This window comes from Bombus huntii, chromosome 7 (assembly GCF_024542735.1).
Source record: "Bombus huntii isolate Logan2020A chromosome 7, iyBomHunt1.1, whole genome shotgun sequence".
NCBI classification, from domain to species: domain Eukaryota; kingdom Metazoa; phylum Arthropoda; class Insecta; order Hymenoptera; family Apidae; genus Bombus; species Bombus huntii.
Window position 1 is genome coordinate 5,239,986 of NC_066244.1, and position 16,877 is coordinate 5,256,862.

At 41.4% G+C, this 16,877-nt stretch overlaps 1 protein-coding gene across 1 annotated transcript in view; it reads right to left on the reverse strand.

Annotated features, from left to right (window-relative positions):
• Nucleotides 1-565: 565 nt before the first annotated feature.
• Nucleotides 566-16,877, reverse strand: part of LOC126867494 (pituitary homeobox x) — a 45,595-nt gene continuing 29,283 nt past the window's right edge. Inside the window, exon 4 of the mRNA XM_050621991.1 lies at nucleotides 566-1,599. Coding sequence (XP_050477948.1) covers nucleotides 802-1,599 — 798 coding nt within the window. The 3' untranslated portion in view covers nucleotides 566-801. The remainder of the gene's footprint in view (nucleotides 1,600-16,877) is intronic.

Consider the following 16,877-nt stretch of genomic DNA (forward strand, 5'->3'; position numbering starts at 1 on the left):
GGTACCACTACGGTATACGATCAATTGTGAGGCGAGCTATTTACCGATCAATTGTCTGTTCGTTACTGATCACCAATCTGATCCACGCCACGCCAGTTGAAGCTTAACAAAACACAAGTTTCATAACCTCTAAAAGTGTAACGATAGAAATTAAAAATACAATAAAAGATACTTAGCATCCCCAGATCCAAGATACTAATGTAAGAATTACTTGCGAAGACATCGCTGGCATCACGATAGCGTGCGCTGTTCTCAGTTCTCGTCTCGTGGCAGAGAGAGTGTCTGCGAGGTGGAAGCGATGGACGGCGTGGTCCAACAGTCCAATAACGAGGGCCAGTATCCGGTAGCAGTGGTAGCGTGTTGCCAATAGCTGGCTAATCCTGTGCTTCCTCCAGGACCCGCACCAGAGCCACCAATTCCGATGCCAACGCCTACTCCGATACCTCCGGCTGTCGCGATAACACGTTCGCCACTTATGCCTCCTGCCTCGATCACGCTTCTGTCATCCTCTATCTTCTGGTCCGCCGTGGTCCCGTCTTCGTCGTACATTAGGTAAGGGGGATGAGAAGTGGTGGACGAAGGGGTCGACGACAATGTCGGCGAGGCGGCGGACCTAGGCCTGGGTCACTCTTGCGTTCTCAGTTGATTGTCGCTTTGCTGACCGGCGGACACGTTGGCTGCAGCTCCCACCGGTACCACTTGACTGCCACCTCCCAAAGAGCTCCCGGAACCGGCCAGGGAGCTTCTAGAATTCGCGGTTACAGTGTGGTGATGGGGGCTAGATGTAGCCCCCGCTTCACCTCAGACTTGGGCTCTGGCTGTAGCGTTCACGTGAGCTTCTGCGCTGCTTGGCGAGTGAGGATTCGCCTCGCCAGCGGTTGTTAGGGCGTATTGGCACGCGCTGAGCGGTCCACCGCCGACCGAAGGAGCTCTTGAACCTACTGGACTCCCAGCTGCTGAGACTGGCGTGCTGTCCATGCTGAACGAGTTGCCGCTTAGGCTGCTGTAACCGCTGCTGTGTTGCCTGGCCTTCAATCGTAACGAGGCGATGCTGGATGTCATCGCGGTACAGCTTTCCGGAGCTGCCGCTGTTCTATGGTGTGGCGTGTATACCGGTGGTCCGTAGGGATGATGGGGTGCCGCTGGTGCCGCGTAAGGACACGCAGCTCCTGTCGCTGCCACGGGTGAACCGGCAACTCCCAAGCCCGATCCCATGCCTGGTAACATCGACGTGGCTGCCTGACCCACGGACACGGACATTCCACCCATGTGGTTGCCCGCCACGGACGTCGCCGCGGCGTTGAAGCAGTTTACGGGACTGACTTGGGTGTGATGATGATGGTGCGACGCGGTTGGTACCACGGAACCCAAGGTATTGACCCAAGGAAAGCCTTTGCCGCTCAGAGGCGATGGCACTTTGGCGGCCCAGTTGTTGTACGTGCTGTACGAACTGTAGAGCGCGTCTGGGTCAGTGAAAGGCTGGCCGATGAAGCTGTTCAGGCTAGCACCGAAGCCGGGCTTGAAATCTACCGCGTCAGCTGCGGTGTTCGCGTTGCGCGTCTGTTTCCGCCATTTCGCCCGCCTGTTTTTGAACCATACCTGCGTTGACAGAACAAATTGTTGCGTTAAATATAATAGTTTGTGGTAGAAACAATTAATTGTGTTAGTCGTGATAGGATAGACGGTTAGAGGTACGAAGATTAGAGATGTAGTGTTTAGCCAAGCAAAAGTGATGCTTTGTAAATGTAAATGATGGAATTGTACAGTACGCGTGCTCTGTTTTTAAGCTCGTATCAAGAAGGGTCATATTAGATTGAACCAACGAGACCTGCATTTTTTCTGGTGATCTTCTCTTTAACCACGACTAATGGATGATAATAAGTTAATATTTTCGTTGCTACGAAAATTTCACCTTTTGCTTTTCCTTCTTTCGTCGCAAGTTTCTTTGCATCTAACTTTGTTGTCAACACCTATTTGGATTGTCAAAAATCAATGAGCTGCTATGCCTGATACCTATCACTTTCGTACGATATTCTTCTTTTAACCGATGAATATTTAATAAAAACAAAAAAGCGCGACAGTAGCGGCGGCATTTAATTTAAACAATTAACGTATACAACGAATTAGCAGGAAAAATGTCAATAATTAATAGTTTTAATATTTTATATTAAGTGGAACATTTTGTAGAAGAAAATTTTCAAAACGAGGTTGCAGTGGTATGGTCATTATGCATCGATCAAAGTTTGCATTAATCTCATAATACTTTTTTCAGGTGCATATGTTATGCCTACTCAAATGGAACTAAACTAATGCCAATGTAAATAACGTAATGATACTTTTTAAATAAAAGCCTCTGTTTAATCACATCAAACAGAAATTTCAATATTTTCAAACAGAACACGAACCGAGCCGTATCTCAGCCAAGTACGGCCGCGACACGCATCAAACCGAGGAAAACACTTCTAAATACAACAATTACCAGGAAATTATCTTATCTTATCACCGTGAAACAATTATGTCTCGTTGAAAAAGCAATTGCAATCGTGGTCCAAAAAATTCCCGTATCTAAACCGCGCCTACCGGAGTCCCTCCCCCCGCCAACCTCCGACGTCATTTCTCACTCGTCCAAACTAATCTAAACACCCTACACTTCAACGGTGTAACCCACGCCCACAAAAAATCCACGCGAAATCCTTCCCCTTTTTCCCTAACTATATAAATTTCATCGGTTAACGAATACTGCTTCTATTATGCTTCGCAGCTCTCGTTGAAAAACGGACGAAACGCGCGGGGCTCGCGTTTCTGGTTTTTCGCCAGATTTCGCGCGGAGGACTCGCTCGAGCCAGGTATTACTCATGTTGCGGGACGAAGGCGAGGTTCACACTCGGTAAACGGCCGAGTCCCGAGACAAATGGCAAGAAAACCCCGGCGAGCTCCTCCATCCTGAAATATGATGGCGTTAATTCAAGGCGGCCCTCTCTCGCGTTCGATACTGCGAGGGCGAGCCGCTCGTCAGCCGTTTCCACCCTCTTTCCTTTCCCATTCGCCCTTCAACCTCGACGCCATCCCTTCGCCTTCGGCTCGTTCCTTCGTGTTGCTTTTTCCACGACGCCCAACCAGCTTGCTCCCGACAATTATACGGGTGGTTGCACTCAGATACTCGCGTAACTGTAAGGCAACCAACGTTAGAACGTTTGGTTCGGGTACCGAGGCGAGGGTTCGGCCAGTAGGGTTCGGCGAGAAGGTACAGTAGTTGGTGAAAGTATTCGAACACTCGTAGAAACCTTTTACGAATATATTATGCTTATTATAGGAAGCATCTTGAAATTTCGTTGACGTTGCTGCGAGATTAGATCGTTGTGATTATATTGGTATAATTCTAAATCAATTTGGAAACGTACATAGAAGCTGCAAGATATTTGGTGGATATATCTAGTCAGAAATTTGTAAAATAGATTTAGTAGAAGTCGAATAAAAAATAATATACAGAATGATATGTGTATTCGTGTGTATTCATGATTGTACATTCATTTAAAAAATGATTTCTTCCCTTTCATATATCGCAATGAAACTCTCTTACAAACGTATGATGTGTACATCCTTCGAGTATACTCTTTGTTGAAGAAACAGTATTCGTCTGTCCAGAGATTATTTGACCACTTATAGTCAGCTCGATCGTCGTCGTCGTATTCATAAAGATTGAAACAAATTTAAAAATGTATGTAGGACTTGCAAGATGTATAGCACAAATCTATATCTCGCAGAGATCTCTCGCAAAGAATTTAAACAGTCAATCGCCCATTACATCGACAAGTCGGAATATTCAATGGGATCTTTAACACATTTCATATGTTCAAAATAATTATTCGCGCTGTATGCTAATTTTCTTTTACTAAATTTATCTGTTTGCAGTAAATATTTTATAACTTCTATATACATTTTCAAGTTGCTTCCAAGCTTCTCCATCTTAATCATGAAAATCGTGTCTCGTTATAACGCTAACGAAATTTCAAAATGTTTCGTAGAACACAACAATAAAGATTTGGTGAGCGTTTAAATACTTTTGCGAGCCACTGTATCTGCTTCCAGTTGGCGAGGTGAAGTTTTGAGCGAAAAAGGACGACAGGAAGGAAGGAAGATATCGAGGGAGAGAAACAACGAAAAAGGTTGGAGGATCCTTCGCAAGATGGATGGTCGCACGATCACGCCGTGAAAACGCTAAGAGGCGCGACGAGTCATTGAAAGAGGGGAAGAAGACTGGCTAATGAAGAATAATGCCCTGCCTTTTGCCGATTATTCTCGGAACGCAGCACGTAATCGCGCGAGGTCAAGAAGCGACGTTATGATGCGTCGGATCGAAAGGATTACCGATGCGGTTTTAATGGAGATCTTTGTTCGAGCTTTTTGAGCTGGCAGGAATTAGAAGCCAAGTTCCTCCGGATTACTTTGGAATGATTTTGAGCCTCGTGTATTTGTCTGTGAGCGTAGGTTGCGAAGACAATTTTCAAGCGAGTATTTCGAGGAGCATGAAATTGTAATATATTGAAATGATGGAATTTCAGAAATTGGATGGCTGTTATAATACTTTTAACGTTGACTGGTTAAGATTAGCACGTTGAATATGATAACGTTATAACGTTACGAAAATTTGTAACGCGAGGTTAAAGAAAAATTGGCCGAGATAAGTTGGAACGTATGCCATGTTATTATATGTTATAAAACTTATTGTTTATTATTTCATAGGTAGCAAAGATTTACCAAATCTTGCAGTATCCCCAATCGTTAAACATCTCGTCAACGATAATGGAACTCCGCGAACAACATCGAAATCCAAAGACCGTACGACTTTCCTCCCCTATGAATTTCACGAAAGAGCAGAGTATCTCGTGGCGCGAGAAAAATATTTCCCCTTCGTACGGGCGGCGTATGAGCAAACTTTCCTTGCTGAGCAGGAACATCATTGGATTTCACGAAGCAACCCCGTAGACATGACACGGGGCGACGGTAAGCCAAAAGAGGGGGAGTAAACTCGATAGGACAGAACAGCGGCCGAAAGATGCCGTGGCTCGAGAATCAATAAACTCTCGGAAGGCGCGCGCGAGTCGTTTCGTATACACACACAAGACCGCGCCCATAAACTTTAACAGCATCGCAGAATTCGAGTCGACTCTGCTGGCTCATAAGCTTGATGAATGAACTTTCGAATCGCGCCCGTCACGATAGAAGTCGACGGATTAACCAGCGTGCTGATAATTTTCGAAAAACGATCTTGACCGGCGTTAACCGCAACCACAGCGGCCATTTGTATTTTAAAGCTGCAGGAAAAAAGATTTGGATAGATACATTGGCACGTGAAAATATTTTATATGAAAACTGCGAGAAGATATAGAAAAATAGAAATAAATTCGTTCTGATCAATCGACTTCCTTTAAATCAAATAAAATATATCGAAAATTCACGACGTTTTTATTAAACGATTGTCAACGGTGAAACTACACGAAGAATTTTCACAGGTAAATCGTCGTCAATTTTAACACATCATCAATTTCCACTAAGAAATTACTCTTCTTTCGTACGTTATTCCAACCCTAATAAATCAACGACGATACACGCTCTAATTATTTGGTTGTCTCTGCGATTTGTCGGTCGTTGGATTTTTGCTTAATGGAAGTAAACGTAATGTGAGAAGCAAGTTGGTAGACGCGATAAATCGAATCCAATGTTTTCCACTCGACAACCGCTTGAACAATGGCTCCCGTCACGTCATCCGAGCAATAAAACCTCATCAAATCACGACCCCTCGCCACCGCGTAAGCTTCCGTGCACGGCTCAATCTACGAAAGCTTATATAAATGTAATGAGACCGTGACCGGGGCTAGCTCATCAATCAAGCCCCCACCAACCTACCAGCTTTTACCTCCCCAACCTCGCATTGGCCACCCTTGATCGTCTTTTCTGTGCCACATATACGTTTCAGCATTATATAGACACCCCCGAAAATGCTGCCCCATACAAGGTAATCCCACGACTTAGCAACGGCCAGTGAACAATCGGATAAGCGCGATTCGTTTCGTACGAGGTGGCCACGCTGTTAGCCTATTTTTTTTCTTTCAATACGTCAATCTTGTTGCTGTTTGAGATACAGGTGGGTGAAACGTATCTCTAAAGACGAGTTTAACAGCTCGATAGACGAATTTATTCAGAGAGAAGCAATCGTTCGTTCTTTTTCTACAATAATGAATGTGTTAGTAATAATTATTTTGGTAATAAGCTAAAGTTAATTATTGGCTAGAAGATTTCGTACACATACAAATTCATTGATTAATATTATAGATTTATGGATAAAACAGCGGATTGTTCGTATAAATTTTTGCGGAATATAATAAAAATAAAACGGAACAAGCGGAAAAATCCTCTTTTTAAATTTTACATTCGCCTTCGTGCTACATAAACGTTATGTAAAACGAATATGCTTGTAATTCTGTACAAACGACGCGGGAGATTGTATTTTTAAAATTTAAAACCAAATATATTTAGTCGAGAGAATGCGTTTGAAACACAAATATCGATGTGATTCGTATTACTACCCGAAAACAATACAAAAGATATCTACACGTTTTTCAAAGTAGCAGTAAAACGATATTTATCGCAAACTGCTATTTAGAAAATAACTTCAAGTATTACGTACAAATACCTGTTATACGAAACAAAACTAGATAAACGAGCAGAACTGAAAATAAAAATACGCCATTCGCTTTATTAAATTGAATACATCTTCTTAATCGATACAATAGAGAAAAAAAGATTAAGTTATTTGATATCGAATTTACGTTACAACTTAATTTAAGATTACATTCGAACCTTATCAGACAGAGTCAATAATCGAAAACGTTGTAAAAATTTGACGACTTAATTAATTTACTGTCACAGTACGTCTTACCGAAAAATAAATGTTCCCAAAAGCTTTTCTCGGTATCGATGCATCGTACCGCTCGGAATTTACATATTCGTGCAAAATACTTACCTACTTTTAAATCTGTATCTTATTTATTCGTCGCTATATTATTATATCGCATACGTTACTACAGCTCTGCGTTGGTGTCGTATCATTGCAACGAATTATTAATTCTCAACTATCAAATACCAACAAATATAAGCAATTAAAAGTTCTCTTCTCGCAGGCGAACAAACTCCTTCATATTTCTAAAATCTCGAGTTCCCTCCGACTTTTTCAGAGAATCTCGCCTTTATGAAACCATAATACCAGAAAACCCACTGCCAGCCATTCACGGCCTCGTTCAGAAAGCTCTGCAGTTACTCGAAATCAGCGTTGATCCAGCGATACTCAAAAAACTAGCCGAGCATTGAAAAGTCGTTGCTCGCGATCAACGAGTCGCTTGTGCCTCCTATCGTGATAAACAATCTGCGTTCGAAGCCACAGTTACGAACACATGTGTACAACGTGCGCATGTATGTAAGTACTTGCTTCCATGCACACACGTACGCGCGAGCGCGCGCACACACACACACACACCACATACATACATACATACACGCGAGTCGGAACGTAGCGAGGCGTCGCGTCGCGTCGGCCCAGCAATTCGATTCGTAAGACGGGAGACGTCGCGGTCGGAGAGAAGGACGAGGAGGCGAAGGAGGAACGTCGGTAGAAGGGAGAGAAGGTCGACGGTTGTAGGGTGGAGACGACGATGGTGGTGGAGAACAGGAGGAACGAGAAGGGAACGAGGGGAACACAGAGGGAAGGTTGGCCGTCGGTGAAGAGAGGGGAACGGCAGAGGAAAATGCGGAGGTGGAGGTGGAGGAGGATAATATTGATCCCCTCGTAGCCCCGCCCCTCCTTGCCCAGCCGACGCCATCATTATATTATCCACCATCCCTCCGTCTACTCGACATATGCGCACACCTACGACCTCGAAATCTACGGGACCCCTGGTCCATGCATGGACTACGCGTTGCTCTTTCCTTCCAAGACGCATCTTTTCACCAGAGTAACGGAGTATTTGTGTATCGGAAGTAGAGTTAGAGTTGATAGAGTATAGCTTTGCCTCAAAATCGAGTACCGCGTAATTTTATCTCGAGCGGTTATAGCGCGGTATATGGTTTCGTAAATGTAGTCTTGGTAGTAGTATGGTGAAATTGAAAGATCACGTAAGTTGTGGATGTTTCTAGTTAGTCGCGGCGAAGGCGTTATTTCACGCATGTCTTCGTTTAAAAATTCGTTTCTTCCTTTATGTAGGTCTCGGAGGATACCATCGTATGTACCACTTTCGAGCGTGTTCTTTATTAACGTAATAAAGTCTGACCGTGCGAGAACGGACATATCTACTTACATCCCATAGATAATAGGTACGGTAGCTGACGAAAGTATTCAAACATTTATAGGAAATTTCCTGTGATTTTTTACTGCGTGTGTTGTACGAAACTTTTTGAAACTTCATTAGCGGTATAGTGCGTGAGCTGCTGTACCGTGTACCAGAGGTAAGTAGATACGTCTGTCTCTGGACAGACGAACGTGAAAGAATAATTATTTTTATGTGTGATTTCTCGCTTCGACTCTATTCTAAAGAACTGGGAGACCAAAGGGAAATTGAGATATGAAATGTGCGAATATCAGAGCAGAATTAAGTGGCTATACGTGTAGCGTGAATTGGTTTTTGTCGACGAATTAATATCTTTTTGCAGTGAAGATATGTAAATACGACAACGTCGGAAACTTTGAAACTGTTGAAAATATAATTGCCTCCGGTTTTATGCGATTTCGACTGGCTGTTTTTTACATCTCGTTCTTTACGTTTCGTAATGGTAGTAGAAACACGTTAACGAACATGGTTGTTTCACGACGGCCAAAGACGCCTGGAGACAGCACTTCGTTAAAAATAAATTTCGCGAAGAAATCTCGTTGGATAACGGAGGGAACTCTGAGAGGATTTTAGGACCGTGAAAATCTGCCCTCTACTTATTCGCCTGATGCCGCCACTTTCTCAGCTCTATACATCTTTGACGAGCTCGAAGGGACATCACTTTGGACGATTGCCGTGGCGGTTTAGAGACAGCCTGCTTGTCGGGCATTTACGAAGATATTGGCTCTTGTATGTCATTTTTCAAATTGTCGGTGATATCGATTAAGAAAGACGTAAAAATGGATGATAAAGTGTAAACCTTTAACAAGTACAACGATTACATATTGGACTGAAATATTTACTTGGACCTCGGTTGAATTTGAAAGAGTTACTTTTTAATTTTCCGAGAGTTTTTTTATTTGTATGTCTCAAACTTTGAAATATCTATCGAGAAATCCGTTCCTTTTACTAATTCTAAAAAGAGACAAGTAGAAAAATAGGAGATGTAACTCAATAGGAGTAACTGCACCCTATCTAAGTATATCTTCATGGCCAAATATTCTGGAATGAAGAACCGTATCCACTAGGATACGGCGAAGAAGCATCATGGCTCCTAGCACAAATTCTTTTTATCCTTCGTCTCATCCTCCAATTCTGCAATCGTCTTTTTTTCGACACTGTCCGCCATCCTGGCCGCTTTCATGCATTCACGCGTGCTTATACCACCCTCGTACGCTCCTTCCTTCCCTTTTCTTCTCATATTTTCGCTATTCCTCTTCTCACCCCTTTTCGTCCCTCCCACCTCCAGAACAGGCAGTCTCAGTTTCCAACGGTACCGTCTCCATAAATCTCACTATAACGGCGAGATGGATCAGCCGGAATGGCTACATCCTACGTAGAGGGAGCCAGTTCGTACTTGTATCGTGTTCGCGTGAATATGTGTGCACGGTTGGTCGCGCACGCGCGCGTATATCCACAAGAATTGCTATGAATATGCGGCTGCGTGCGGCGAAATCGCGTTGTCAGGACTGGATATGAGGGAGGATCGCCTTTGGTCATCGTTCAACTTCGTAATTATGAAAAATCTTATTATAGAAGAGATTTGTTATGTGCGAATATTGACTGTATCGATTATTGATAATATGAATATTCGATTGTTGATAATTGTATGGAAATAAAGGTCTGTAGCACATTTTGGTCAAAGTGGAGCTAGGATTCGGCGAACAATTGTTCGAGGTTTCGATTTTCAGGTTTAATTATATTGGTTGTTTAATTAAATTTCAGTAATGGAATACTTCGTGCTTGAGAATCTATTGCGAAAGAATAGAAATCGCTATCATATTCGTAGCATCGATTGATTAACATCGAATGATTAACACGATTGGCAGGAGAGGCGGTATAGCTTACAAATTTTTGGCTACGTATGTCACTGACATAGCGATTTGATATATAAAGTATTAGATAAATATAGCATGGAAGAATGATTTGTCTATATGATCTTAAGGGTCCGATGGATCTTTGTAGATTTTGTTAAAATGTTTACGGAATAACTTCGATTTGGTGAAGTATCTCTAGGACTGAAGGGAAACTTAATTAATTAGACTTAAATGAGAACGTCTATCATGAAATCGCGTGACAGTTCCAAAAGTTTCAAAATGCCGCGGACAACGAGACAACTTTGTTGGATCGTAGCCAAGACGACGAAACAATCTTCCGGAAGACGACAGCGCAAGATCTGGTTTAGCGAATAGTTTGAGAGCATTTTCACGTAATTGAGAATACTCGCAACTATCGAGACTATATCGAACGCAACTGCAACATATTACGATCTTTCTAAAGACCTAAAGGAGACTATGACAGTTGCCTTGTGTTTTTGATAAAATGCTTTGGTCTTTGTTATCTTCCACGATACATAGACAATACAATTTTAAGACGACTATTGTAAAATTCATACGATTCGATCGATTTCATCGAATAAAGTAGAAATTTAAAATGTAAATAGCAATAAAATAATTAAATAATAATATTTTAATGATTGATTTTCGTTGGTTTAGCAAAATCGTAAGTTGTTCGGTTTAAATACTATTTTATAGCAATTATGCTAGGTGGAAATATGAGTTGAATGTAAGAGAGATTGATAGTACGAAACAAAGTGTATTTTCAATCTTCCAAATTGTTTTCGTGCTAGAGCTAGACAAGTACTAGAGCGAAAGAGTATTAGAGTTAGAAAATAAAAAAGGAAAGATAGAAATAGATATTATCATACATATCTAATCTACTAGATCTATTAATTAATGGAGCGCCGTGCTGTCGGGTCATTATCATTTTAAATATCTAAGATTGGTAACGTTCAACGAAATGATCCTAAATTAAAAGTTGATATGGACCAACGAGTTTATAAATAAATTTTTTATCATTCAGACATACTGACTACTGACATAAAAGACATACTAAAAGAGAAATTGTGTTATGAACTACGCAATTAAAAAAATATACATGAACCGTATAATATAATTTTATGTTTGTTTACATCATCATACATAAGCAATATATATATATATATATATATATATATATATATTGATTAAATATAAATATAAATATAAATATAAGTATATATAGTAATGCATAATGTATTTTACAAATTATTACAGATTATTCACAAAATTTCAACGAACTAGAACGGAAAAAAAATCAAAGAAGCATCACGTATTACTTAATAAAATACAATACAATTCTATCGTTACAATTTACCATTCACAGTTGACGTATCGATGTTCCCTTGTGTCCGATTGTTTGCGAATTTTTAACGAATCGAAACAAAGAAAAGAATGGAGGAGACGAAACCCATAGCTTCTCCACTTACCCATGGAGAATTTAAAAATCAAAGATACACGATACGATCGACACGATATAAAAGATGCCATTGCAATTATATTACCCATAATTGATAGTACTCTTCACGCGTCGATAAAAATAAAAAATAAAGATTGAGATTAGTCAGCGCTATCGGACGAATTCTTGACGGTTGCGACCAAGGGGAAAGGATTGGGTAAAAAAAAAAAAAAAAAAAGAAGAAAAGAAAAAAGAAAAGAAGGGAAAGCGACGGAAGCGAGTATTATCGTTTGTATTAAAGTGGTCCGGAGGGCAACACTGAACGATACAAACGGCATATGAGCCGGCGTACGACATGGAATGGGAAGCCAGCTAGCTCTCTCTCTTGGTGTGAGCAGTTTTATGGATTTTTTTTATCGTTGTGGTAGTGGACTGTACAGCTGCAGCCAGTGGGATTCGGATATTCAATGTTGGCGTACCTGTATGGATATTAAATTAACACCCGTAAGCCGCGAGTATTAACAACTTTGCAAAAGATTATACGAGATTATGAGCTCAAGCGGAACACGTGATTTTTAATGCCGTGTCCCAGCTAGCTCTCGTGCTTCCTCCATTCCTTTGTAATTTATAAATAGTTACGGCTCATTGCGTTACGCGCGCTATCGATTCGCGTCGAATTCAATGCATCCACCCCCTTTTTTTCTCTTCCGTTCTTTTTCCTTCCTTTTTCGTCATTGTTTTCTTTCGTTCCGCGCCCCAACAGTCAGAAACTGTATCTGTCGTTAACGCGATCGCTTCGAAGATTGTCTGGAACCTGCTTCCCGCGACGAAAGGGTTTACGATGGATCTGTTTCTTTTTTGGCTTCCACGTTGTTCCAGAGGAGTTCGACCATTGTTCGAATCCGGGCCAAACTGATTTCCAGTAACGATTGGACGAATTTCATTGCTACAAACTACGAACAGATTTTACTCGATCTATGAAGTAAAATTCGAAGCGGATTCAGATTTCTGTGTTCTCCTTTTCGTATTTTTCTTCCTTCGAAAATCGTTTTAAAATTTGCCACTCAAACAGCAGTTATTGAAACATTTTGTTGTCTGTTGTTCTCACTATAAATGCCTACGATTAATTCATATAAAAAAATCAATCGTATTTGGTTATCTTATTACTAATCCATACCTACCTATACATTTATATTTTATTCACATTAAAATTATAAAACGTTACTTTTAATGTCACAATATATCGAATGATTTATAATTTATAAAATTTGTTCGTGACATTTATTAGCCAAGTTATCTGCTATACTTACGAAAAAATCTATTAACACTCGTAATTTATGAATTAGTAAAATAACGCCTTTGGATTTATCCCACTCCTTTCTGAATCAACTTCTGTATATATTAATGTTTGTAAATAACGATTTTGTGGTTCGTACAAGGATTTTCAACGTCACTGATTAGCGATTATGCCTACATATTTTCGCGATAAGAAAGAATTCCGTGAAATACTTATCACCGGAAGGTGGATTGATTAGTTGCAATTATCATTACATCTGTGCCATTTTGAACTTTGAATTTTATAAATGGAAGATATGAAATATCTGGCGCAGAATATGATCTTTAATTGTGTAATGTAATGATGTGTTCCTTTCTAGTTTATCAACTGTAAATTATTCCACAGAATGATAATCTAATTAGATTCATTAGATCGCTATCTCTCAGAGTACAAGCGCGTGTAACTGATTAAATATATTTGAGACAAATTTCTCGTCACGTTTGTTATCTTTCGTGTTAATGTTTCCTATCGAGAAATTTATTACTTTACGTTTTACACGTTTATGATCGTTTTGAAACGATCGCAGAAATAATACCCCTTAGTCAAATTTGTAAATTCTCCGAAAATCTGTTATCGTAAAACTATCTTTGCATTTCCATATCATTTACGCGTTATTTCGCTCCTGCTTCTTACTTACTCGATCCTTAATGCGTCAATAATAGAATCTTTTATTTTTAATTCATTTTTCCGGCAGATATTTTTAATCCTTAAATCATCTAACAATAGAATTTAAGAAACTTTCAATTTATTCGATAATAGCGTGTTTTACCATTCGATTATTGATTTGTCCTTTACCACTATAGCTGTACACTATGTACTTTCAGTTTCTTCTCTTTCTTCTCATTTTAGAAACACGCTATATTAGTACAATAGATTCTCAGTTATTATATTTTACTTCGACCATAAATCAAATATTGTAACACGAATCTTATCGACTAAAGATACCAATATCATAATCATAATACTGTCTATTATATTAACTATCCATGTATACCAGCCGACAACGCTAAAATCCATATCAAGAAATCGTGCAAATTTAATCGGTCCTCTATATATACGGCCAACGTTGGTTTTAATATCGGACGATATTCCGTGGAGCAGCCGCGGAAAATAAATCCGGAAATTCGATAACGTTACTTCGGGACTACAATTCACCGTAAAAGGTTAATATTCACGCTGGTAATCCACCAACGGAATATCGCAGATCACGCATGGCGGCCTTCGACGTTTTCCAACCCCGTCCGCAACGGTATTAACTTCGCGTGCGATTTACAGCGTACCAGCTCGCAATCGATTTACCGTGCCTCGAAATCTCCGATACAACCATCATATCGTCTCATCAAAGAATACGTTCGCCCGAATTCACGAAGTTGCATTCGCAAAGCGAGAACTTTCGGTTTCGCGGATCACTGCGCGTTCAAATCCGATCTTAAAAAAAATAATCGATGTTATATAAAAATATTACTGTACAACGTTTAGAACTGTAGAACAATACCTCCGTCTTAAAACGATCGTCAGACGTGTCTTTCTTGTACCGAATCATTGGATGTTACGTTCTACAAATTCGATATTATGTGGATGCTATAAACAATTTTTTCGTTTTAAACGGTGATTGAAGGTGTTTGTACGTACCGAATTGTTAAGTCATGGAATATAATGAACAAATTTCAGAATTTACAAATGTTAATATACGTAATACAATTATTTTAAGGTATCTGTGATTCGTGAAAGTTTTAATGCTATACAGAATAGCAAGAAATCTCGACGAGAAAAGAGTAAGATATTTCAACGTATTGTTTTAATATATTTCAGACTATTTTACTTGACGCTTTTAATTCAATCATAAGTAACATCTACTTTTTGTATGTATGAAATAAAGTAAAACGTATAATTCAATCAGGTTAATGAAATATTTGAACGAATGCGTCGTTCATATAGTATTATACATATAATCGAATAAATACTTTATAACAAATTATTAAATGAACATAGATACATATATTATACATATATACAGGTATTTAAAAAATGTCGTATATATCGAAATAAATTCCAAATCTACCCTAAATTCTACACGAATACTAAACTTTTATCTTCCTCCAACTTCAAAAGCCTCCACGTAATCGCACTGAAAAAATATCCAACGAAATCCCGAAACCAGACTGGCCTCGGTCGCTAAAAATTGTTTTTCCCTGAAAAAGTGTGTCTGTTGCGGTGAAAAGCGGGAGGGTTGTCCCTGAATCAAACGAAGCGGCCGAAAAGCTGGTCTTGCTTATCCCTAAATCCCGCGTATCACCGTAACAGATATCCGCGCCATTACAGGCTCAATCACTGGCCCGTTAATCTGGAGATCTTTGCTCGGCCGCAGCAAAGGCTTCATAACGCGAGAGCGGAGCACTGGAATCGGGCGGCGTTCGCCGCGAAATCCCGAAGACAGCCGGCGTTGAGCCTTTGTGCACACGAGAACTTACGAGCTGGCAAGTGGCGGGCTCGGCCTGCCAACAGCTGGTTAGACGTTAAACCCTGGCGTATAACCGGAATTCGCGTTGGAGCGCGACAGTCGTACATGGCTTGGCGCGAAAAAGAGACCGAGACAGAGAGGTAAATGGTGAAACGAAGGCGAGTCGCGGTTCATCCAGGGGCGGCGAGAGAGAGAGAGAGAGAGAGGGAGAGGGAGAGAGAGAGAGGGGAGGGTCAAAGCGTTCGCATACCGGATGCAAATCGGTCTACGGAAGAGATATGCAACCGGACGACCGCAGTGCAGTACGGCGCAACGCGTGCATCGGAATGCAACCGGCCGTTGCAATGGCAAAGGTAATAATTGATATATAGCGATGGCATTGGCCGCTGACAGCCGCTAACCCGGCCGAATACGGATGACACCCGGTAATCCTCACTCTCATACCGGTTAGTGTCCACCTATATTCCGTGGCGTCCCATTTCCCATTCCCATGGCGTGTAAGCTCGGCCCCTCTCGTTCCCTCTACTCGTCTATCTGCCTTTCTCTAACCCTTCTATCTGTCTCTCTCTCTCTCTCTCTCTCTCTCTCTTTGTACATTACGCGTGTGCGTTTTCTACCTCGCTTCAACTCTGTCGGTCTCTTGTACGCCTCCTCTGTTCCTCCAGCAGGTGTACCAACACACGAATCAGCGACGTGTGTCCGTCGCGAGGGTGGTGAAAGAAGCGAGAACGATACCGAACTGATAGAGGTAGATAGGAACAGTGGGAATGCACCGAGAGAGTGGAAGGGCAGCAAGAGGAAGGGGCTGCAACGAGGGTGAGATAGAGAGGGAGGAAGAAAGGGAGAGATGCACGTTTGCAGTACTATAGCGGAGGCTGCAGCATACAGAGAGTCCCGTGCAACGACGCCGCCACGCGGTGTGCGGTGCAACCATACTAATCCGCCGATGGATTTATGGTCTTAATCACCGGCGGATTATCTCGGACAGCCGCGCTCTGCTGCCACCGACCGAAACATACGCCTGCCTCTTTGCAGATAACTCTACCCAGCTCTCTCTATCCTCTCGCGCTTTCTCTCCTCTCTCGTCCTCTCCTTCTTTCTCTGCAACCTTGCACGCCTTGCACCCTGCTTCCACTGTGCCTTCCTTTTTCTATACTTCTTGGGACTCGTTCTGCAGGCACAACGTCCGCATCTGGATCTTTTATGCGCCGGAATAGACCGCTGTAATCGAGGACTGTGAATCGACGGCACGTGAAGTGACGCCGAAGCGACGGCAGGGTGAAAATCGAACCCGTCGAATGGATGGAATTTGTGAGATCTCTTATTCGTTGGTATCGGCAAACTGACGACGATCGGGTAATTTGTGAAACTGCCTTGTCGCGGA